The 26637-nt window shown below is 38.2% G+C and overlaps 1 protein-coding gene across 1 annotated transcript in view; it reads right to left on the bottom strand.

The window, feature by feature from the left end:
- Positions 1-382: 382 nt before the first annotated feature.
- nxn (nucleoredoxin) overlaps positions 383-26637 on the bottom strand; it is a 73497-nt gene continuing 47242 nt past the window's right edge. Inside the window, exons 2-8 of the mRNA XM_039671135.2 lie at positions 17998-18115; positions 13455-13588; positions 10882-10982; positions 9981-10087; positions 7615-7794; positions 7348-7472; positions 383-959 (exon numbers count right to left, since the gene is read on the bottom strand). Of these exons, the coding sequence (XP_039527069.2) occupies positions 777-959; positions 7348-7472; positions 7615-7794; positions 9981-10087; positions 10882-10982; positions 13455-13588; positions 17998-18115 (948 nt within the window). The 3' untranslated portion in view covers positions 383-776. The remainder of the gene's footprint in view (positions 960-7347; positions 7473-7614; positions 7795-9980; positions 10088-10881; positions 10983-13454; positions 13589-17997; positions 18116-26637) is intronic.

Here is a 26637-nt window from a genome sequence, read left to right as displayed (position 1 = left end):
TTTAATTGGCTACATTTCATGAGGAATCTTGCAGTTAGATGCTATTTATTGTGCCTTCAAAAAACACAGACCACTTTAATACTGGGGACCTTCACAGAAAATCCACTTACAGTAAATGTCATGTTTGAGATGGGAACTGATCAGCCATTCAACAACATCAAATATCAACAAGGTGGGCGAAGTCCTTATAAGAATCAACTATAGACAGCTGCATTCAAAATAAACAGCGGCAGCTACACGAAGAATAGATAGTGCCTTCTATACAAGGATATTAACATCAGCTTGTTCATGTATGCATATTTATCAGCACCCATAAGAAGACAATCACAGCCGTACGGAACATATGGCCATGGACAATGTGCAGTGTCTGTGGAAAAATGATGATAATAACAATACACTTACCAAGCTATATTTATTCTAAGCTCTTGATTCTTGAAACAATATCGAAGGAAACACTTGCTAAAAATCTTGATAAGAGCAAATCGGAACAAAGGTGTGTTCACTTGCAGCTGCAGGGTTCAGTCTAATCTCTAAATGTAACGGCAAAAAAGACGATCAACGTAAAAATCTGCATTATACCATCAGCGCTGTAGCAAATGCAAGGCACCACAGGAGGAGGCGGCCGCTTCATGATGGAGGGGCGCGTATTAAAAGAAGAAAAATGTCAATACAAAGTACGATTCTGTTTTCGAACAGTCTGACAGGAAGAGAAGGGAGCGCACACCTGGAGGTCAAGGGCCAGATGGAGGTTCGGGAGTTTAGTGCAGTCCACGACTTCAAATGGGCTCTGGTTTGAGCTTCTCGGCTAGAAAGTCATTAACAAACTGTTCTACCACAGCCGGCGTGATCTCCTCCACGTCTTTAACGTATTTGGCGCGAGCCGACATGTCCAGGATGGTGAGAAGTGGCGCGGCCTCAGGCAGGTTAGTGTAGTCCCGCAGGGAATCGCTCATATCGTCCTGTTGGGAGATGAAAAGTATGAATATCATTGTCTGTGAAAAGCGAAATTACTAAATTGAGCCTACAACTACAAAGAGTGAAGAAATGAACTGAGTATGTGAGAAACAACCCCCAAGGAGACACAGGGAACCAAAAAAAGTGCATTGAGGCCGGTATAAAGCGCTCACACTCTGGAAACCAGCATGACGGCACAGACGGGGGAGTTTCGCTGAGCAGAGTTGAAGCTCCTCTCTCTCCCCATGGAGAGGAGGTCTCTACTTCAGCAGGAGAGGACCAGGAGGGGGGACAAAAACATCGCATCACCCACCTTGTTGTTTCTGAGGCACTACAACCCCAGGAAACTTCAGAGAGATGAATCACACAGTGTGTGTGGAAAACATTCCCATTATTTCCATTGGGGGTTCCTAAATGTGTGTTTGTGGAGTAACAAAGGCAAAGCCAGAGTGTTTTTATTTTCTGAATGTCTTTCTTCAAGATGTGATTGGACCTTAAAGGGATACTCCACTTTTTTTGGAAATAGGCTCATTTTACCACTCCCCCAGAGTCTCATTGACTTCCATAGTATATTTTTTTTCCAACTATGGAAGCCAATGAGACTAGAAACTGTCTGGTTACTGAATGCATTTGAAAATGGTGAAACTCAACTGTTTAACTCTGGGGGAGTTGTAAAATGAGCATATTTCCAAAAAAAAAAGGTGGAGTATCCCTTTAATACCAAATGCTGCACACCATAATATACGAAAAACAAATAAACATAACATCTATATTGTTTAATGAATTAAAGAAATATTTAATGTGAAAAATTTGATTATGGTTTTGGCAAGAATGTTGACTTGAGGTCATTTTTTCTATGAAATATGATAATATATCTAATGAGACACCAATGTGTCCCTGAGCAAGACACTTAACCCCTAGTTGCTCCAGAAGCGTGCGACCTCTGACATATAGAGCAATTGTAAGTCTCTTTGGATACAAGTGTCAGCTAAATGAATAAATGTAAAAAAAATCTATGAAATCTTTATTGATTTCTATTATCTAAAAATCGTCATGTGTTGAACATTTACTAGAGTGAAGCGACAAAGGTTTACTTAATAATCCATACATCATTTTTTATATAGAAAAATCATGTTGAAATGAGAGTATAAAATATGATGACCAGGCTTTTGAGGAACGTTTATTTATGCATCCCAATCTTCATTGTATTGCAGTGAATTATATGTTTTGCTCCCCACAATATAAATCTTTGATCATAAAACAAAGCATTTATATAGAGTGATGTGGAGAGATATAGAGCGACACTGATAATTATATCCAATTTATGCAAGTAGTCTGCTATATATCTGCTATTACTACATGAAATAGCATTTTTTGCTTGGTTTGGGCCTCTTAATAAAACTGGTTCTCAAATATCAAATATGACAATCAACAGCAACAACAAAAAACAGATATCCAAACGTTTTTAGATGTTCTTTTATATTTTTAAGGGTTCAATAAACAGTTCAACTTATATATATATATATATATATATATATATATATTTAATATACATATATTTAAGGGCCTACTTTACAACACAATAGGCCAACTAGTCTAACACAAATCGATTATACTTAAAAGGCCTTTCAAATGAGCGTGTCTTGGAAAGAACTGCATAGTAAGTTCATATGGAAGCCATTATTATAATGCAATACATGAGTAGCGGTTTTTGACCACGAGAGGGCAGTACAACAGTTTCGATGAGATCTCGACTCGAATTTATTCTCATCTCTAACTGGCTCGCAGTGAAACTATGAGCTATTCCACAGCAGTACGTGAATTAAACCGCATAATCAGATCTTGAGCCTGTAAAAACAACTCGCTTCGCCGTTTTTGCTACCTAAAAAGGACAACAGAAAGTTTGTGACCTCGAATTCAAACAAAACTACTAAGAGATGGAATGGCTGTATTGTTACAATAGTCTAACATTATAGTTACTACCTAAACATGCAATATATAAGGTGGTGAATCACTAATATAATTGCAGATCGTCCATTTCCTGTTTTATAAAACAGGAAAAGTGGATCACATGGGGTTACTGGTGCTTTTACCCATAATCATTTCCCTTTCCATGTTCCAGATGCATTCCAGTCTGATCTGAGCTCACAACACACTGCAGTAGATTAAATTGCTCAACCAGGAGAGACAATGACTGTCAAAAATTGACGTATAACAACGCGTAAAGCTTGTTTCTGGGATTTGCGCTCAATGGCCCCTTGTCAAATTGTGAACCGATAAAGATCAGCGAAAGCCGTACATCAGCAGGAGCAAATACAGTGAGAAATTGACTCTTGTCAGTGTAACCCTTCCAGGTTTTTAGATATGAAAAGATTACATCTTTCGGGCTGTCTACCTCTCGATGGAAAGCCATGCATCTTCTATTGTGGAGTAGCTAACCTTGTGTAAACTGTTCTTCAACCCTGGCAGCCCTTTCACACACACACACACACACACACAGTCCCTCGCCGCCTCCAGCGCTGAGCTCTCCGTGCGGAGACAAAGGGTCAGCCTGTGGCTGGCTCCAGCTGCTAGCGTGATAAGGGACAGTGTGTTTACCAAATTGCACCGGCCCTACAACGTGAAGTTTATTCTGCCTATTGTGTGCCTGTAGCATTCCATAAGCATTAGCCATCTGCTCATGCAAGCAGTGATAAGGCTGTCTGATTGGCCAGCACACTATGAAGGGCCTGTGCTGATTGGTTATCTGAGAGAGCTCTGATCTAAACTCAAAAGAGTGTTCTAGCTGTAGGTTCAAATAATCACACATTGGAAATGAATACAAACCATCGGTGCAAGAATGCGTCTCCCGCTGCCAGGCTTTGATCGACTATTTCGTCACTGATTAAAGAAGTATACTCAGTTAGATACACATTAAGCTCTAACAACAGCATTTGAGGTATGCTATTGATTAGCACAGAAAAAAAAATGTCTACTGATTTATAGGGGTGGTGATGGCGCAGTGGATAAGAAACCCAGGTTCGAATCCACTGTGAGACACCAATGTGTCCCTGAGCAAGACACTTAACACCTAGTTGCTCCAGAGGCGTGCGACCTCTGACATATAGAGCAATTGTAAGTCGCTTTGGATAAAAGCGTCAGCTAAATGAATAAATGTAAATTATAAAGACAGTGGACAAACCCCATTTAAAGTAAAATGTTTTAATGTTTTTGAAAGAAGCCTCTAATGCTCACCAAGGCTGCATTTACTTGATCAAAAATTTTGAAAGCATCATTACTCTAGTCTTCCGTCAAGTGATCCTTCAGAAATAATTCTGATTTGCTGCTCAAGAAACATTTATAATTATTATAAGTGTTGAAAACAGTGGATTTTTTTTTTTTTGAATTTGTAAGGATTTTTTGATGAATAGAAAGTTCAAAAGCACAGCGTTTATCTGAAATGGAAATCTTTGAGACATTATAAGTCTACTGCCACTTTTGATCAATTTAATGCTTCCTTGCAAAATAAAAAAAACAAAAATACATTAAGATTTTGTACTTCCTGACCCTAAGCTCTTGAACTAAAGTGCATGCGCGCACACACACATACACACACGCTCTGGCCCTTGACAGGCTACATGAGTTACTGCATCTCATTTCCTTTATTTCTTCACTCGCACGATCTGCTTTGATTTGACAACACTGGCCTGTAAACATGAAGTTAATACTTGATACTGATTTGCAGTTGGTTTCTGGACTGTGTTAGAAGTGAAACAATGTGTCGAGTTATGCAATGAATGAATAAATGGGCCTGTTGAAAATGTGCTCCACATAACAGCCATATATTCTGTCTTCAATACAGGTTCAATTATTAACATAAGTGACTTGTGGTCAAATACCACAGGATATTATTTTGGCCCCGTTTGAAAGAAAAACGGCATTTACGTCATTTACTTACAATGAAAGTCTATAGGGCAAGTCATTTTGCCAGGATAATAAAATACATAAAAGTATCGCCACAAGACTTAAAAGGTGTTAACATGAGACATTTATTCATTTAGCTGACACTTTTTTTTATCCAAAGAGACTTACAATTGCTATATATGTCAGAGGTCGCACGCAACGCAAGGTGAAAAAATTTTTTTTTTTGCAAAATGCGCAGTATCATAACTTGTATAATAATTTGTATTATTAACTACAAATACAAAAAACACCACCAAGTACAATAGCATAAAATAGAAAGGAAGTACACAAAGCAAGTCACTTTGAGGGGTTATATTGTGAGATGTTGATGTGTAGAGTAGGGCTCAGTTAGACGTGCACAGCTACAGAAACATGCGTGGGGAATCCCTGAAACTCAAACCATGGCAAAGCCAAATGCCATCCTGAAGATCTGCCATTTCTGGGCGTGCCTCACACAAAGAAAGACTGAACGCCGAGAGGAAAGTTAAAGTGAGACGGGGAAAAGGAAAGAAAGGGGGCGGCTAATCGTCTATTAATTAACACTGCCGTCACACGACTTCCGCAACGTTCACAAAGAGAAAACAGGAGATAAAAGTTATAAAAATGTTGTCTTTCCTCCCTCTTAGCATGCAGGCTTGAAAGACAAAGAGGTGATCAGGGAGATGAAAAAAGCAAAGGAGGGAGAGAGAGAGAGAGAAAGAGAGAGAGAGAGAGAGAGAGAGAGAGAGAGAGGGGGGCACAGCTGTTTTGGCACCCTCTGGGTTTGAGGCTTGCGCTACATGTGCTTGCCATTCAACTGCAGCTCCTTTTATTTACTGCATGTACATGTTGGTGATTGCAGGCCGCCCTCCTGAAGGATTGTTTTACACAAATATACAGAAACAGATGGCACATCACACTTGTGTGTAAAAGCAAGCCATCATTCAGATTGTTGTGGCAGAGAAGAAAAAAGGATTTAAATAAATCTCACTCAGTAAACCTCATGAACCCATGAAGTCATATGATGCTTTGTGTGTTAAAAAGACCAAAATTTTAAATCATTATTCGATAATAGTCTTCCCCCTCCAGTGAACCGGGGAACGCAAACTGAATTTGATTCATGACTCTGTTCGACTCTGTTTCATTCAAACCAATTTTGTGAACTGATTCATTAATAGATCCAAAAGATCCATTCATGCATCTTTTTTTGTGTTTATCACTTGACAATGAATACTACTTCTTTAATATACTTTGGCTGTTCGACTCTGTTCGACCCTGTTCGGCCCTGTTCGACCCTGTTTCATTCAAACCAATTTTGTGAACTGATTCATTAATAGATCCAAAAGAACCATTCATGCATCTTTTTTTGTGTTTATCACTTGACAATGAATACTACTTCTTTAATATACTTTGGCTGTTCGACTCTGTTCGACTCAGTTCGGCCCTGTTCGACCCTGTTACATTCAAACCAATTTTGTGAACTGATTCATTAATAGATCCAAAAGATCCATTCATGCATCTTTTTTTGTGTTTATCACTTGACAATGAATACTACTTCTTTAATATACTTTGGCTGTTCGACTCTGTTCGACTCAGTTCGACCCTGTTCCACCCTGTTCGACCCTGTTTCATTCAAACCAATTTTGTGAACTGATTCATTAATAGATCCAAAAGAACCATTCATGCATCTTTTTTTGTGTTTATCACTTGACAATGAATACTACTTCTTTAATATACTTTGGCTGTTCGACTCTGTTCGACCCTGTTCGGCCCTGTTCGACCCTGTTACATTCAAACCAATTTTGTGAACTGATTCATTAATAGATCCAAAAGAACCATTCATGCACCTTTTTTTTGTGTTTATCACTTGACAATGAATACTACTTCTTTAATATACTTTGGCTGTTCGACTCTGTTCGACCCTGTTCGGCCCTGTTCGACCCTGTTACATTCAAACCAATTTTGTGAACTGATTCATTAATAGATCCAAAAGAACCATTCATGCACCTTTTTTTGTGTTTATCACTTGACAATGAATACTACTTCTTTAATATACTTTTACTAGTATTCATATGATGGATAATTTATTTATTTGGTCATTTTAGAGCTTGACAGCACCATTCACTTTTATTATACTGCCAAAACTGACCAACAGATTCTACAAAATAAATTCTATGCAGAAGAATGTCAGTCGTACAGGTTTGAAACTGTCTGGTTACTGATATTCTTCTAAATATCATAAAATCGGCCGAATGCATTAGAAAACTGTGAAAATCAACTGCTTAACTCTGGGGGAGTGGTAAAATGAGCCTATTTCCAAAAAAAAAAAAAGTGGAGTATCCCTTTAATCAAATCAGATTTTCAGGATTCTAAGATTTGTGGAAATTAATTCACCAAGACATGAGGTTGCATTAATTACTAGTGAACTATTCCTCAAATTGTTCAATTACACACATACATCAACAAACGTACCTCTCCAGCTACAAAAAAGAGCAGTGGCGTCTCTTCCTCTTTGGCTTTGAACTTGGCCATGATCTTCTCTGCGATTGGCTGGATGAGCTCCTTGGCCGGCTCCAGCTCTCCCTCTTCCTCAGCGTCTAAATGAGAGGTTAAAAACAGTGAGAGAGAGAGAGATGAATGAGCATTGTAGTTGGAAAAGGGAGGTGGAGACAAGAGTCAATAGGCTTTGAGTGCTTGTCAGCAATGATCTCAAAAGTAAGAAGAGAAGAATCATCTGACCTACGAACAGCACGAGACAGGGCCCTTCATGCAGCTGTACGGCGTTGGATTCGCTGAGCTCCAGCACGGGTCGCGGGTGCCACGGGAAGAACCGACAGTCGGGGTCATTGAGAACCTCCACTCGCCCCTGTCGCGTGATCATGTGACCCTCTGTGTCCAGAAAAATGAGTGTGGGTATACCTGGAGAAAGAAAGAAAAAACAGTATATAAATGCATAAAAATGACATTTATTCACATAAACCGGTGTTTGTCCTAACCATCTGTGACAAGTGGTCACCCAAATCACCTTTTTTTTACATTATTTAATAATAAACATCAAACACACAAATATAGCTTTTTTGTGTCGACCAAAAACCATGACTTGATGCTGGAAATTCTTGATGTGTCCTGACACGACGTGACTGTCCTTCTTACTGGTCATTATAGGATTCAAGCATACAGTGTTAAAGGGATACTCCACTTTTTTTGGAAATAGGCTCATTTTACAACTCCTCCAGAGAGTTTTACCATTTTCGAATCCATTCAGCCGATTTTCTGATATTTAGAAGAACATCAGTAACCAGACAGTTTCTGGTCTCATTGACTTCCATGGTATATTTTTTTTCCTACTATGGAAGTCAATGAGACCAGAAACTGTCTGGTTACTGATATTCTCCTAAATATCATAAAAATCGGCCGAATGCATTAGAAACTGTGAAACTCAACTGCTTAACTTTGGGGGAGTGGTAAAATGAGCCTATTTCAAAAAAAAAAAAAAAAAAAAAAAAAAGTGGAGTATCGCTTTAATCAAATCAGATTTTTAAGATTCTAAGATTTGTAGAAATTAATTCACCAAGACAGGATGCATTAAATTGACCAACATTTAAAAGACATTATACTTTTACAAAGCACTTCTTTATTACATAAATCTTTTTCTTTTTAACTTTCCTTAAAAAAGAAGTGCATCACGGTTTCCACAAAACATTAACAATAATGAGAAATATTTCTTGAGCACAAATCATCATTTTAATCACGTGACACTGAAGACTGGAATAATGATGCTGAAAATTTAACTGCCATAAATTATTTTAAATGTATTAAAATATAAAATGGAGGATTTAAATTGTAATATTTTACTGTTTTACTGTTATTTTGATCAAATAAATGCAGCCTTGGTGAGAATAAGAGACAAAACATTAAAACAAATTAAACACCGTTATTCATGCAAGTATATAAACATACTACTTGTATAAGAATTAACATGAACTACAATTAAGATTAAAATAAAATATTGTTTAACTTTTGTGTTAAACTTGTTTTTTAAAGTATTAGCAATATGTCACATTTTTTTAAATGTGTTTTCATCGTTTTTGTGCTTTAGTTGACAAAACGATAAAAATGTATGAATGTGACAAAATGTTAACAAAATTGAAGGACAATTCCATAAAATTGACTTTAATGGTTAGCGTGTGAGATGGTGAGTGGAGCTTACAACGGCCCACACAACGGTCCTCCACACCCTAAGCAAAGCACCAGCACACATTCTTCCACAAAGACACAGTCAGACAGCCTCTGGTCACCCTGATCTCTCTGTACGGCCGGACTTTCTCAAGCCCTCTTTGAGATAGAAATCTGCCTGCAGTATTAGTGGCCTTATCAGACTCACGCACCGACTTCAAGCTGGAGGGAGTCAGTATCAACTCATCCAAGATAAATTCCACACATTCCAGACCGGATAGGCCAGAAGCCAGTTCTTTCTCTCTCAATGCATCCACTCCCAATGGAGAAGAGCAGAAAGCAAAAAGAGAGACTTGTTTGACTGTTAGGGGTTGTATGATACCTGGTCCATGTATAAAGAGTTTTTTGGGGGGCAAAAAACCATCAGAATATTTTTCATCCCCATTCTTTCACATTCAGACATGTTTACGGCAGAGAGATTTACATTTAAAAAACAAAACAACAAAAATAGTAGTGGACATACAATGAAAGTCAATGGGATCCAAGTGTTATTTTGGACCCCATTGACTTTCATTAAACGGATAACAGTTGAAACGTTCTTTAAAATATCTTAATATAAAATCATGTAGGTTTGTAACAACATGAGGGTGAACAAATAGCGACATATTGATCATTTTTGGTCGAACCATCCCTTTAAAAACAGAATTGTTAGACAGAGTGAGAGCTAGAGAGAGAGGGAGCGGTGGGGAACAGTAATAGTAAAGTAAACTTGATTATACGCCCACATTCCTGAGGTCCTACAGCTCAGTTTGCAGTTCCTGGCAGGGTCAGCAGTATCCAGCGACGGCCAACGTGACATCCAACCACATGCTGTTATATCAAGCAAACGCACTTCCACCTGAGCCAGAGTTAAAAGTCCACAGACGTACCTTGGATTCCATAGAGTCTGTTGAGTCGTGACCGTCTGGCCTCGTCTGTGTACGGCACTGCCAACCATGGCATCTCGCTGAAGTACTGCGTAAACGACTCCTCCGACCTACATCACAACATACTACATCTTTATTACATGTCCTCCAATTCATATATGGCTGATATTGTGCGAAAGTTAGAAATGCACCATATATCTGTGCCATATGAATTATCAGCTGATATTAGCTATTTTTATTGTATTGCTATCAGTTGATATTGTACTGTATATAACCGTATATAGGCCAATATTGGATAATTGCGCACAATTTTCCCATTTTTACATTTAGATGATCTTTGCTATCATCTAAAGCACACTTAAAGTTAATCTTTAACACCTAATTAAGTATTTAATTACACTTTTAAATGTAATCTTTAACAAATGTCAAAAGTAATATCCATTTTAATACTGTCCAAGCATTGAAAATGATTGTTTTTAGAGTTTTACTTTTTATTTTTTAAGACAAAATTGGCCATTTATTTGGTTATCGGCCAGAACGGTGCTTGGCTTTTGCAAGCGTATATATAAAAAATACATTATACATTTTATATATATATATATATAAATGTAAAATATATAAATATATATATATATATATATATATAAATAATGTAAAAAGTCCAAAAGTCTAAGATCAGATCGAAAAAAAGAGATTTAAAATAAATTTAAGCCTAGAAATTTAGGATTTTGAAAAATTAAAAAAAATGTAAAAAAACCAATTAAAGAAAATAAATTAAAATTAAAATAATAGTACGACATTAAATGAATCCATTGTGCAAATTATTATGCCCATAATATAATTTGTAATGAAAAAAAAAAGAAAAAGAAAAAAAAAAGAAAAACGTTTAAGACGCGTTTCTTACCTATCAGCACTGACGAATACAATCTCAAATTTATGCCCTGATTCTTTCACTTTCCGGTATGTTTCCACCAAAACGCGTGTTAGACTGCGACAAGGAGGACACTACAAGAGAAAACACACACAAACACATAAATAAGTTATGACAAGATCTCCTAAAGGGTTTCTGATAATAAACAGCACTTAGTGGCCTAGTGAGCGCCCAGAGCACTTAATATTACTCTCTCTGCAGTTCAGCACTCCTGAACTGAAAAAAAAACACAACAAAAACAAAACAAATGTGAATAGGGCCTGGAAGAGCTTTTAAACTCATCCTCTCTTTTATGGCTTGGAGGTATTTTGTGCTGAATGTTTTTCTCTTTTCACAAGAGTGCTACATACAGCCTGACATGCCTCACTCAGCTCTCTTCAAGAGCTCTCAAGACCTTTGACTACCGGCAGGCCCACACTCAACGAAAGCTCAGCAGATTCACACAGAACTCAAAACGCCCGTCATTCACAAAGTTGTAAATATCCTCCGGCCCTACTGCCTTTCTTATTTAATATTTAAGCAGATCTGATTAATGCTTCCAGATACCAGTATGTGTAATAGTACTCATTTACCATATTTATCCACAGATTTCTTTAATAACATGTGCATAATAACTGTGCAGAAAAAGCGATTTTGTCTAGGCTCAATTATCAGCATGAATTAGACCAGAAGAGACTTTTTTGTAACATTATAAATGTCACTTTTGATCATTGTCTTCATCCTTGCTGACTAAATATCTTATAAACCTATACTTTTGACGAAATGTACATTTAACAGATTTACACTAAATTGTTTCACGTAGACCATCATATAATATAAAACAGCAATCATTTGTGATGACGATTAAATCTAATGTAATTTAATAGTAAAAGTAACTCTGATAGAACGTAAAATAATTTACCAGCAACACCACAAACTAAAATTTTGTGAATTTATAATGTTTTATAAGTTTACAACTGAAAATGTTGACCTTTAAAAGATGGTGGTGCTGTTGACGTATCAGTCAGCTGAATGTGGCATTAAGTTATTCATTTTCCTGAGCCGACCAATCGGACTTGATCAACAATTTCATTCTGTAGAAAACTAAAACTATAAACTAAAAATCATTCCCATTAAAATAAACAGTTTCACTTTATTTTGATAGTCCACTTAAGACTTGTAGTAGATTATAATCAACCCTGCACTTACATGTCAATTAACACTCATTAATATTAGTTAGTTGAGTGAAGACTGTTAGGTTAGGTTGACATGAAGTTGAAATATTACTTATATATTACTCATAGTCATCAGAATGTCTAAAGGAGCCTATCAAAATAAAGTGTTAGCAAATGATTGATTTCGCTTCAAATTTACAGTATGTTATGTTGGAGGTCCAGCATGTGTGTGAATTGACTTTTATTCTTTAATATTATTAATATTTATTAGATTATTATTGAAAAATAAGAGGACCCTGTCTGATATTCAGCTGTAAAAAAAAAAACAGTAAAATATTCTCCTTTCTTCATTCCTATCAGTCTCTGTGTGTTTCTTTACAGAGTCGTAAAGCTAAAACTCTGTTTCCTTGAGGTCATCTGAGGTCATTTTCAAATGGAGGAAAAAGTAGCATTAGTTTATCGTCGGCAGCAATATGTCCAGGCACACTTAGTCTTATAAAAGTCACTTTAATAGAGGTTCCTTTACGCTGGTTAGGAATGAGGAATGCGGTGTTGGAATAATAAACTGAAATATATAGCCTGGTTTTGTGGCTCATCCTCACATTTTGTCTGGGTTTGGAAAAGAGGGGGACTGGAAAAACAAGCTCCCGCTACTGTGGCGGCTGCCCTGTGGACTGGCACTAGCAGTGATCGTGTTTGCCGAAGCGACGAGAAACCCTGTCAGTCAGGAAACTGTTCCCCTGTGAACATAAATGTGCGCGTCACACACTTTTACAGTGCGACATAACAGGTTGTATGTGGAAAAGGTTTCATATGATGGGAAACCCAAGGGGAACAGTAACACAGCTCAGCCTTGATATCCGATTCATGAAAAAAAAAAAAATCACTCTTATGAACTGGCACTTTTAAAAGATTCAATGAAAAAGATTCATAAAAAGATCTCATACTTGCACATGAGTTGTTGGTGGTTTGAATCTGATTCAGATTCAGCAAATCTTTCAGAGCTATAGCTGATTCACTTACTTGTTTGCTCAATTCTGTGTCACTGTGGTTTTTATCAATTTCTAACCAGTGTTATTTTAGTATCATTGAGATATTATTATAGTTTTTATTCATATTTAAAAAAAAAATATATATATATATATACTGTATATATATATATATATATATATATATATATATATATATATTCCATTTTTTGTAATTTTGTCATTTAGCAAAGTTTGTGTCATTCTTAGCATATTTATATATATATATATTATATATATATATATATTTTTTTTTTAAACGTGTCAATATGATTTTTATAATTTGCTATGAGTTTTAGTTATTTTGGTACTGACTGCAATTTTGTCTCAAAGTATGGCTAGGTTAGCAACACAAAGCACTCACCCAGTGTGCAGAGAAGTAAACCCCCACGTAGGACCCCTCCAGGGCACTGCTGTCTGCCGTCTGTCGGTTGTTCCTGAGCAAGGGCCCGGACACCACCTCCGCAAAGGGCTTCGGCCCCCAGGGGAACTCCAGGCCTGCAGGACGGGTGGGAGAGGAGAAGTGCAGGACTCTGATTACTGTCACACAATCCTCCTTTTACTGCCAGCACAGCACATGCATACATGTCATTCATATATTTATAATACACAGGAGCCTCTCCTCTGGATCCTGATAGCATGCGAATGGGAGCCGAAGCAAATACCAGGTCTAAATGTAAGATGGAAGTCCATCCATTTCTCCAAAATATCACATAACTATTTAAAAGTGTTGTTTATTTAGTATACCTCTAAAAATGAAGAGTTAAAGGTGTACTTTACTGGTGGCAAAATAGGCTTTTAATAAAACCTGGCTGCCTACAGACGTTATGAGAAACAAGGGCACTGCCATCTTTAGCATATTGTCTTTGAACTTCTGGTTTTGCAGTCGCTCTGTATATTTCTATGGCATTGCCGTCCAGGAGTAATTCGGTTTAAAGTGGATTTACTTAATGTGAAGTAAAAAAAGTTATCATGAGGGTTGTAATGTTTAAAATCAATTGTCTTAACAAATTTCTGTAGACCGGGAAGATTTTAAAACGAGCCTTTCATTCATAAATAGGCAAGATCACTGTGAAAATACAGACCGGAAGACAAAAGACAACGAGCGCAACACTGAAAAGGGGCGAGGTTACATAAGGTCTATACAGTAGAAAGGCAAAAATGTTGAAATCGGTGCTACTTGACAAGAGAAAACAGAAAAAAAGGCTGTTGTCTTCCCTTTTGCTGAATAGGTTGAACAACTTCAACACCCATAATGAACTGGGCACCAAGGCCACTCCCAGGCTGCTATGGATATGCTTACCAGAGTCAAATACAGCCTTGCTTTAGAAGGAAATACTTCTAACATTTAATCAAAGTGGTGTCGACTTGTATTGTTTCCAGGTGCAAGAATTCAACGAGTAAACATTTAGCGGCTCCATGTTGTCCTTTATTCCTTTATTCAGCAACAGTGAATAAAGGCTGCAAAGAAACGTAAATACAGAGAGAACGTTGCAATGGAAAATCTGAAAAACCTCTGTGTTTGTAGTCAACATTTCAAACAGGATGACTTTACAACTCTCGTTCGATCAGTTCTGCCTCCTTCAAAGCAATACACCATTGCGTACAGGTAAGAAAGCTGTTGCTGAAGAATTCCCCCTTCACCATAATGCAGAGTAGACACAACATGATACAAGTTTCAGTGATATCCTAGTCGTTTCAACTGTCCGTGGGCAGGGAAACAAAAATGCAGAAGTATAATATGTAGTTCTCATGAAAGCCCTGGAGCTGTCAAAAATGAACACAAGTCCTTAGATTCATCAATGAATCAGTCTTAAATGGGAAACAAACCAATCTTTTTTTGTGAAAAGAACCGGAATGATCAGAATCACTGAATTAGTCCATTACTAATCTAGTTCTCAAGTTCAGCTCACTGATCACAGTTCACAGTTCACCGGCAGGAATGTTTATCAGTGAATAATGACTTAAAAGTTGGCGTATTAGTTCTACAAATCTATCCTATGGAATATAGCTTGGTACATAGTGCTATGTATGGAGCATTTTTATGATGCTTTTTAACATTTTTGTGCCATTTTTGGAGCTTAACAAACATGGCCACTTTAATACACCCTAAGCTTTGGAACAAAGAGTGAAAGATCAATAGCAAGTGTCTTCATTATTTTGTTAAAGAACAAAAGCACAGGGCTGTCACTGGGGTTTCGAACCTGCTCCTGTATATTCTCATACACACACACACACACACTATACAAACACAACGGATACGGCACATGCTTTCAAACAAAAGCTCTAGGCTATGTCATCCCATTGAAAGCAGCAGCATCATCAATCCTGCGCAGCAGTGTTTCAGAATGGCAATGACTGTGCTTTATGAATCAACAAGTTCATTTTTCACGCTTACTGCTGGCAACCGTTGGAGCTGAGGCTCATTAAGCCGAGGAGGTGAATCTGTCATGTTGATCACCTGACAAATTCCACTGCATGAATATTTTTATGAAAATTCATCTGCCTTTTCAGACAAATAAATGCCTTCCTTTCACCTGCAGAGAGGAGTTGCAATGCAGATGACAGCACTCAAGTGAGCCGGGAGCTATCAAATGCACAGAGCTCTTCAAATACAGACAGGTGAATAGAAGGGAAGCGAAGGACAGCCATGTACTGTGGTGCCAAGCCACGTATGCACTGTGAGTTCCTGAGCATGTGAAAGTCAAGTAAAAGAAACGGTTCAACAGCAAATAAATGAATCATTAAAAAAACGTATTTGTTCGTTTCAAACCTGAATGACTTTCCTTTTTTTTGGAACACAAAAGTAGTTTGGAGAATCTATACACAGATTGTTACCATCATGTAGTAATGTTGTCCATGTAGTGAACTCTCTTTCATAAATGAATCACTCAAATTCATGTTTACTGAAAATAACTCTCTCATCTGAATCTAGTACGTGTTCAGTGCGCATGGCAAAAATGATATCATCAGCATAGCACACACACCCGGGCCCGTACTATGGCCTGGGCCGTTGTTTCACAGTCAAAAAGAAATGGAAGAGACAGAACATCAACAAACTACTGGAGACGCAACAACTAGGGTTGCCAACTTTCTGATTTGGAAATAAGGAAGGGGGGGATGAAAAGTGAATAGAAGTGGAGAAAATGACCCCTGAAATTCGGTTACATGGAAGAAATGACCCCTGAAATTCATACATTATGGCATATTATAATGCAACTTATATACAAAGACATTAAGACATTTCAATCAGTCATAATTTCTGAAGAGACATAGCACAGAGGCAGGACAGGATGAATCTTTCTAGTTTGCACGAGTCAAATGCATGCATTTTAAAGGTTACAGGTTTGGCTGTATGCATACGACAAGTGTTCGCGTCAAAACTTACGGCAATTATACTTTGGGCTTAACTTATCTCAGCTCATGCGAGTAAAAAAAAAAATTGGAAAACACAAAACAACAATAGATGACTGCGTTGACAAGTGCTTTTGAGAGGGGTTTAACAGATACTCACAACTCGTGTTTAAATTAGTGCTGTCAAACGATTAAAATATTTAATCGCGGTTAATCACATTAATGCTATAGTTAACCAACGATTAATCGCACATTTTTATCTATTCTAAATGTCTCTTGATTTCTTTTTATCCCATTATTTTGTCTCATTTTAATGCTCTCATCAACATGAAAAAGTGGATCGGCTTGCGTTGTGCAAATCTATTTTATTACAAACAACACTGGCATATACGGTGTTCAAATTCACAATAAAAAAATTCTCACTTGGAGCAAATAATCTCTCACACAATGTAACACTGTCCATCAATAAAAGGGTGAAAGAAATACTTACGAGGTCCTATTATTGACGAGGAGGCGGAGAATTCGCATCAGCTGTGTGTGTGTGTGTGCTTGGCCATCATCAAGCGGTATTTCAGACTGGATGTGCTGCGATGATGATAGCTCAAGTTCACAACGACAAAACACACAATCACTTTGGTCTTGTCAATGGAACCATTTGGCAACTTTTTAAAAGTAAACTTTCCATTCAGAATCTTATTGGCATCCATTTGCGCTCGTCATCCACTCAAAACGTAACGTTAACCAACTATTTGGCCGGCTCGCAAACCCAAACGAATGTGTGGGGCGTGCCTTTTGTTTTGTTTACGGTCTAGCTAGATCTGCTTGCGCTTTGGTCGGCGAAGCAACAAAACCTCCTCGCGCGGCAACAGCCATTGAAATGAATGGGTTTCATAGCGCAGCACGCGCATGCCACATCCTGTTGCAAAAGCATGTGAAAGAAAACTGCAAAGTTTGCTTGGCCAAAAAGACCGTTAATCATGCAATAAAAAATTGACGCCGTTAAAATGGGTTTGCGTGAACACCGTTAATAACACGTTTAACAGACAGCCCTAGTTTAAACTAATACAAAAAAACATTTTTATTGATCATAACTTCTGGAGAAATAGAGAAAAGGACCTTCTAGAGCAAATATCATGTTTAGAGTCTGTGTATACACATGCTATCAAAAGGCTACGCGTTCAGCTATACACATACACTTAACTTTTGTGTCGAAACCGAAGTGCACTTTGGACTAGAAGATGGGGGATAAGCTATATGGCCATCTTTTATGCAGCATTGTTAGTGTTTTTATGCCATTTTTTGAGATTTTTCAATTAGTTCTCCTTTAGTGTTCAACAGGGAAAAAAAACAGCATAAGTGTTTGGAACAACAAGAGGGTAAGTTAATGTTACTGGTCCCATTCGATTTTCACACCTGAAAGCTAAAGACCTCTAGCATCAGTCACTAGCTGGCCTCTGTTACATTTATAACAACATAAGTCCATTTTTTGGGTGAACTATCCCTTTAAACCCTTTAGAGAGTGAGTGAGTGAAAAATTTAACACCGGTATTCACCTTTTGGATCATCTCTGACCACGAGCAAGCCGTTCCGACACACCATCTTCCCCGTGGCAGCATCGATGAACACCAGAGAGGGAATACTAGTCACCTTGTACTTGTTCCATAGCTTCATCTACAAAAAGAAAAGACAGACAGACATAGACTGAGATTAGAGACCAGGAATCAAAAGGAATATGACAGATAGAATAAGCAGGAGTGGGAATGTGTGTGTTCGAAAGCGAGAGCACGAATCATCTCAGCTCATTCCTCTTATTTTTCAAAGCTCGTTTGCCTTTTTAACCATTAGAGATACAATCATTGCTTTCCCATCTTTCCACGTGAGGCTTAAAAATAGGGTACAAAACGTCTTCCTCTCGCTCTGAAGTATAAAGAGACTCAGAAATGTGGCGAGTAGAATTAAGTGCTATCCGCCGCCGAGGCGAGCCAGTGAAGAATTAGCTGAGGGCCAGAATCAAACATCTACGGGGCTGATTTAACTTTAAAGAGACTGGCATCTGAGGAAATTCGAAGGGAGCGCTTTATCTTTCTGTAGTCTCACTCAAACCGTGGCACACGGACTAAAAAGCCAGCGATTAAACCTCGCTCGACAGAGACGTTTGCCTGTGTAGTCTCATGACTGTGGGCCTTCATCCTTCAGCAGGTGAGAAGAAACCTGGTAAATTATTCAGCACGTGGACATGTGAAGGTTCAGTGGATGAAAGACACCTATAAAAGTAAACTACAGTAACTGCAGTGGACTGATGCGAAACGTAACGCATGAAAACACGGGTGCTACGGAGATGAATGATTTATCAAAACACTAGACGCACGTGCAAAGACTAAAGCCGTCAGCCGATTACATTTTTAAATTAACTACATGATATTGGAAGTATGAATAAATAATTTTTGCAGAGAAAAATAAAAGAGAATATTTACCAAGTTGCTTTATAATCAGGGCCAAATTCCTCATCTCATTTACATTCAGATCAAGGGCATGACTAAGTGTACAATAAATGACATTAAATAATTAATCAGTCACATTACATTGATAAAACTGACAGCACTAGGGATGAGTTAGGGCTGGAAATCAATACAGATAAACATTTGTTTTGATGTGATTTTGATTCACAAGCTCAAAGTCAGTTTGATTCTATGTCATTGATCATGCTTTATTTGGGTATATTTTAGTTTAATGTCAATTTGTTTACATATTCTGCAAATACTGTAACTAATAAAGAGCATTGTTTCAGACAGATTCATCATCTTTTGTGAATTATTCATTCAGTTTATAAGAGCCGTTGGTTTCATGTTCGTGATTCACTAAAGAAAATTACCTTGTGGTCGTGATTCTACAATATTACATTCTACAATCCAGGTAAAATATGATTTCTTTACACACACAGCCACTTAAAATTCTACACAGCCTTGTTGTAGTTTCAGTTAGAAATATACATCGAGTATGAAGTCAAATGTTAAATGTGGCTGAATAAAACAGTGGCGGTTCAAATGCGCTGTGCGATCAAACTCTTTGATGCGTGGCTGATGAAATGTTTTCACCGGAGGTGAGTTTAGATGTGAACAGACAGTCAAAGAGTGTTACTCTATTTCTCTAAGCCTGAAAGATTGCGTCCAGCGTCCAGAGAATGGCTCCAACACAAACCTGCAGCGCTGCCATTGTCAACATTCAAGTTGCTCGCTTAATCATCGACCTGTCTGCACCCAAACTTCTCACTCAGACCTGAAGCGCAAGCGGCCTACGCTTCAAATCAGTGAGGTTAAAGGGCACTAAGTGTGAAGTATCTCAAGTATCAACACTGCTTCTTACCTTACACACACCTGTGAATCTGACACAGCTGTGTGTTTGGGTTCAGCTCAACAGCGAGTCGTGAGAGAACAAAGCTCGGCCGCAGGCTGTGAGATTGCTGTATGAGTGACTGGATGAAGGAGACGGGTAATATGAAATGAAAGACAGCTCCATGATCAGTCATGTCAACGGCTGCCCATCAGTTCAGTGAGGCTAAAAACACACTCAGCCTGAACCTGATGAAAACAGCCAATCAAGGAAGGACATGGACAGTGATGAATGCTGACATGTTTTAGAGGTCAAAAAGTTTCTTCAAGAAACCAGCTGATGAGCCTGTTCGTTTAGTATAAGGCGGCAAAACAAGCAATTTTACTGTACAAAATATACAATCAAACCAATATATATATATATTGGTTTGGTTGTATTGTATATTGGTTTGAGACATATTATATTCAAAAATTCTTCATACAGTGGACTACCAGAAACATTTATAAAAATTTGGGACTAAAAATTATTCAGACACTTTGACCTGACCATGTTTTGCTGAAGTGTTTTTTCTTGAATTGGTAACGCGACCTCTTTACACAACAGACTGAACACAATTATAATTTGTTTCACTCATTTTTGAGACAGTCTAACAGAAGGATGGCCAAAACCAGTGAAATATCAACTGATTTGATAACTCTGAGTTCTTCTCATAATTTATTACCATTTTCTAAACTACAGCAAAAATAAAGTGTGATAATGTGAGAAATTTTGGTTTCGACTATATATATTTGATCTCATATATAAAATTAAATGACCTGAATGGATCCAACCAGATGGAAAATTCACATAGTCCTACATTACTTTTGCCGTTGCAAATGTCCAAATCAAAATGAACATGGTATTAAAGGTGTGATGATCTGAGAAATACAATTTTCCTTGAGCTTTTGACATCTAAGAGGTCATCAGATTCATATTATAAGAATATCCTGTAAGTTTCAGAACTGAAAACGTCCTTGTTAGTCCAATAAAAGCTTTTATCGACACCAGGCTCAGCAAACGACTCGTTTTTCAAAGTGGTGAACTATGACGACAAAGTGGATAAAACACCACCCCCGCAGAAGAAGATCAACGCCCACTTCAACACGGCCGGTTTAGCCCCGCCCACCGATTCGCGCATTAGACGCAAAGCTAAATAACATAGATAGACCTCGTTATGACAAACCGGATCGAGCTACCGAGCAGTAAACATGCCATTTACAAAATATTATGCAGCGCCTCTGGATGCTTCCCCTGGATTCCAATAGGGATGCATGGTTAAACTTTATTTTTAATGACGTTCCAGCTGATGAGGTAAAACATTGTCTGTTTGTTCGCTATTTTTGTAAACAAGACACAGGTCAAGACTGGATTTGCAGACCGATTAAGATTAAGGCCCCGTCCACACTACTGCGTTTTCGTTTAAAAACGGAGACCTTTTGCTACGTTTGCACCTCCCGTCCACACTAAAACGGGAAAAACGAAGACCTAAAATGGAGAAGTTTAGAAACGCTGCAGCTGCGTTTTGCGTTTTGAATCTCCGGAGGGCGTTTTAGTGTGGACGAGACAAAACGGAGGAGTTTACAAACGATGACGCAGAGGCTCACGCTCGGCTCTATGATTGGGTGTCATCAGTCATGACGTATCTTTCCCTGATTCGCCAACCACTGTTTACACCGGCGCGCGCATGCCCAGTGTTGGTGAATGGTCACGTGATCCACGTTTTCAGTCGTTTTAGTTTGGACGGAGATAAATTCTAATACGCAGGTAAAACGCTGGTGTGGACGGAGATCGTATTCGTTTTAATTCTCCGTTTTTAAACGAAAACGCAGTAGTGTGGACGGGGCCTAAATGTGCCGTCTACATTGAATCTGACAGGAAAGATGCAACACACGGACTCTGGGTCGAACATGTATGGCCAAATCTTTCCGGTCGCCATTTTACAACATTGGACGTTTTCAAAACAATTTCCCCCACGTGCATCGACGGGTGAGTTGAAACTCATTATAATATGCAAAACTGTTATCCACTCAGCATTGGCCGCTTACTTCCAAGACTTCAATGCGAGACACCCATAAAAACCAAGCGTTTTTGAGCTAGGCTCAAAACTAGGGTAGAAAATAGCCTATTACTTATTCATTTTGATGTTTTAAAATGTAAAAACCAAGCGAACCTCATTCGTTGACCTCAGAAAACAATACAAAAAAATTTAAAAAGCCAGTTCATGAGCCCTTTAATAATATCAGACCAGCAACAATGATTTGTATCAGTATACAAATCATTAAGTAACATTTCCATGTTGCCTTACCGCAGCTCTCTTGCACCTTCATATGCACAAAATATCACAGAACCACCTACACACAGCAGCATGAACAGAAGTATAGCACAGAGAAAAGACTGAAAGAGAGCAAAGAAACCAATAGCAGCCGCTCTCGCATACAAATGACGACTTAAAGCATTTTCTCGTCTATAGACAGCATTTGGTTCTGTTTCAGAACGGCGTAGCCTGGCAAATCACTCCACAACTGAGATCATCAAGCAACAGAGTATCACAATTCACCGATTAACATAATCCTGCAGGGGATGATGGCCGGTAATCATGGCGTCTGCTTCACAGGCATTCATCAGGCACTGTAACCCACATCAGTAGAGGCTTCTCGAAATAATGATGATTTATGGCAAATAACTTTTCAAATTCTTTTTACTTTTCTGGTGCAATTCAAGTGATAGAGAAAAAAAAAAACTGTGATTGTTCTTATGACAGGCTGTAGGGGAACACAATTCCCTCATTTAAAACTAGTCTGCATTGCAAAGTGTGGGCTCTCTTTTACAGGACCATATTATTAATTTTCTCGTTTCTATGTAATGGCAACATTTACACAGACTCTCTAGAGGGCTGCACACTCATTTAGAAAGCTCCGAGCACTGTTTCTGAAAACTCTGCTGTACGCATGATGAAATACAGAGATTTCATTTCACACCAGTAACAATAATGGCCTCAGAGACGTGCCATTGGCAAAATCAACAAACATTAGTGACAGCCGCCATTAATAACCTTCGTCTATGGCCGCTCATGTTGTTTCGCTACTTTACTCAAGAGCAAGGCCTTCAATCTGCCAATATTCCCTGCTGTGACCATTTAACAACCACAGTGGACATTAACTATACATTACATTCACTCAAACACACGGGTCGAGCTCAGGCCATTTGTTCAACCACAAATGGATCAAACGCGCTTGAGAAGTAATGAAAGAAGACTCTCTTTGCGGAGAAAGAGAGTGAAAAGTGATGAAAGGACAGAAATAATTACATATTAAAGAAAATTAAGCTTATTATATTGCGTGGTGAAATAATTATGACAAAACTCGTTAAAAAAAAAATGATCCTTAAAAAAGTTTTTAATGATATACAGTAATTTTATAGGCTATATAAAGTAAATTTGTACAGAGCCCCTAAGGGGACATGGTGAAAATAAGATGCTTTTGCCTTCTCTCCTAAATGTTTTGCGTTCCCCTGAGAAACGTTGCGTTCGCTCGCAAAACATTTTGAGCTCATTCTGAACTCTTCTTGGCTGAACGCAAAAGTTGTCAAAAGCATTGACTTCATATTTTCCCTCCCATCTCATGTTTTTCTGTACAAAATTGAACTTCAGCTTATTTGAAAAAAAATCATCTTGTCTACTCTGTACATTGTTTTTAGCATCGTATTACCCAACAGTGGAAAAGTGGATATATATGTTGAATACTTTTGGCAATAAAAGTCTTTAAAACATTGTTTTCAACAAATACCGAAGCGGCAAACTTTGTAAAACATAAAATTTGTCACCGCCAATACTTTACAAGACACATCTGATGAAAAACAAGAATTTTATAAACAAAACGAGATGTCATGCATTTGCAGCTTTGCTCCATCAACTGGCCCAGTGATTCTTACTAGGGCTGTGAAACGATTAATCGCGATTAATCACATCCAAAATAAAAGTTTGTTTTTATATAATATATGAGTGTGTAGTGTGTATAATTATTTTGTATATAGAAAAAAACACACATGCATGTATATATTTAAGAAATATTTGCATGTATACTTTATATATATTTATACAAAATGAATATTATACATAAATATAAATATTTGATATATTAATAACACATTTTTCTTAAATATATAGATGCATGTGTGTGTATTTATATATACAAAATAATTATATACACTACACACGCATATATTATGTAAACAAAAACCTTTATTTTGGATGCGATTAATCGCGAGTATGCGATTAATCGTTTCACAAAAATGCGATTAATCGTTTCACAGCCCTACTTCGGGGCAAAATTTTAGGATGGTGAAAGCTATGAAGAGGTGCAGCTATTCTCTGTAGAGTGCAAATCCTTTGTAATAGTGTTTTTCCCTATCTGTAGCTACCAAACTCCCTCTCCGCCCTCGGCCTCCTGTGTTCTCTTCTCCACGAAGAAACGCCTGCCGGCCACTGGGTTTTAACAGCACGTGACTCCTACACCAGCAAGCAGAAGATATTCCCGCAGTCATCGTCCCATTCACCTCCCGCCGTTAGAACTCTGACTCCGAGCGGATCTACTTTCAATAGAGGGGGAGAACAAGGGGCACGTGCCAAGTGGCAGCGCCACGGACCAGTTTTCAGAAAACACCCGCTAACCAATGCAGGCAACACATGGAACACATGTACAGCGCTCAGCCTGCCGTCGAGAGAAAGACAACGTGCTTGCTCTTCAAAGGAAAATGAAAACATTAGCATAGGCGTTTTTGGCAAACGCTTAAAAAGGAAGCACTAGAGCTCTACAGCGTCAGACAATAAAGCTAGTGTCGCGATTCATCCCCGAGTGCTTCAACAGAGCAGTGCGGATACCGTGACTGAGCTGACACCATATTGGTTTCATGGAATTCATAGATGGAGGCCAGAGAGTTGTCAAGTTCCTGGCATGATGCCTTCGGACATGCGGACTCCCATCCTTTAATCCTCTTAATAATAATCTGCATCAGATGAAGAGATCACTTAACTTGAGCCCCTGGAGACACGGCAGTCACTAACCAGCGAAAAAGGGGCATCAATAACTGCGCCACTTGGCATCAGCTATGATTTATTGTCACTGTGATCTCAAAAAAGCAACTATATTAGAGGGCTGCATAAAAGCTGAAAATATGTACCATAGAAACAGACTGTCTCTGGTTTGATTAGAGCTTTCAAAGTGGAAACATGAGACTTGAGTCTAAAAGGTCCGAACTACTATTGCAAATATCATTAATAACCTAGTAAATCCACTTAAAAAAATGACTGTACAGTAGATTCGGTATTCTGTTTTATTGTCTGGATCTGAGGATCTCGCAATCTTTTCTAACAAAAGAATAGTGTTTTCATTAGGGGTTTTTTTTGTTATAGATCAGGCCTGCAGGCAAATGAATATCTAAACAGGTTAAAAAAAATTATAGTAAAAATATATCAATAAAAAAATGGAAAAAAAAATGCATTATTACGGTGGTGATCAGTGCAAAGCAGATTAGTAGTTCAAGTATGCCAGTATATTACCTTAAAGGGTTAGTACACCCAAAAATGAAAATTAAGTCATTAATTACTCACCCCCATGCTGTTCCAACCCCGTAAGATCTTCGTTCGTCTTCGGAACACAAATGAAGATATTTTTGATTAAATTTGAGAGCTGTATAACTACCACATTGGCTCCTAAGGGACTGCCTCTTGACGGCCCAGAAAGTCAATGAAGAAAATGTTTAAATATCCCAAGTGACTACCGTGGCTCAACTATATGTTTATCAAGCGTCGCGAATACTTTTTGTGCGAAAAAACAAACAAAAATAACGAGTTTATTCGACTATTTCTTTTTCTTTCTTGTAGGCCAGAAACGAGACTTCCTTAGATTTCCACGACGCATGCGCGAGAATTGCGATCTGCTTACACCAGCACTACTTCAGATCGCAATTCTCGCGCATGCGTCGTGGAAATCTAAGGAAATCTCGTTTCTGGCCTACAAGAAAGAAAAGAAATAGTCGAATAAACTCGTTATTTTTGTTTGTTTTTTCGCACAAAAAGTATTCGCGTCGCTTGATAAACATATAGTTGAGCCACGGTAGTCACTTGGGATATTTAAACATTTTCTTCATTGACTTTCTGGCCCGTCAAGAGGCAGTCCCTTAGGAGCCAATGTGGTAGTTATACAGCTCTCAAATTTAATCAAAAATATCTTCATTTGTGTTCCGAAGACGAACGAAGGTCTTACGGGGTTGGTACAGCATGGGGGTGAGTAATTAATGACTTAATTTTCATTTTTGGGTGAACTAACCCTTTAAATCAGTTAATACAATTCTTAAAATCTAAACTACATCGGCATGATAAATGTCACAACATAAAGCCTGAAATTAAATTTAACAAAATTTGTTTTTACACTGCAGGTTGGCTCTCTGAGACCAGAAACGGACCTCTTCCCATCTGATATTTCCTCTGGTCTCAAACCTCTGCTTGTGCAAAGTGAAATAACATGTTGTATTTCATTTAGCAAAGCCCTGATGGGTTAATGGCAGAAGATGAGTAAAATATGAGTCTGGACAAGGTCCGTTTCGTACTTCGAGCAGAGAGAGACGCTTTGGAACAGTTTGTGCATTTCACGTCTCGCCCTTACTTCCTCTCTGATGAGCATAGCAGGCCTCTCTCACGGGCATTCACTTCATCACAAAAGCTGTGACGCCTTTATGACCTTCATCGTGAGGGACAAATCACAATTCTAGGAAACGGATTCCTCGCACACGGTCATTTATCCCCCTCCCGCTTTTAAAACTCAGCG

Source organism: Pimephales promelas, chromosome 16 (genome assembly GCF_988280905.1).
Source record: "Pimephales promelas chromosome 16, fPimPro1.hap1.1, whole genome shotgun sequence".
Classification (NCBI taxonomy): Eukaryota; Metazoa; Chordata; class Actinopteri; order Cypriniformes; family Leuciscidae; genus Pimephales; species Pimephales promelas.
This window is presented reverse-complemented; position numbering and strand designations above follow the sequence as displayed.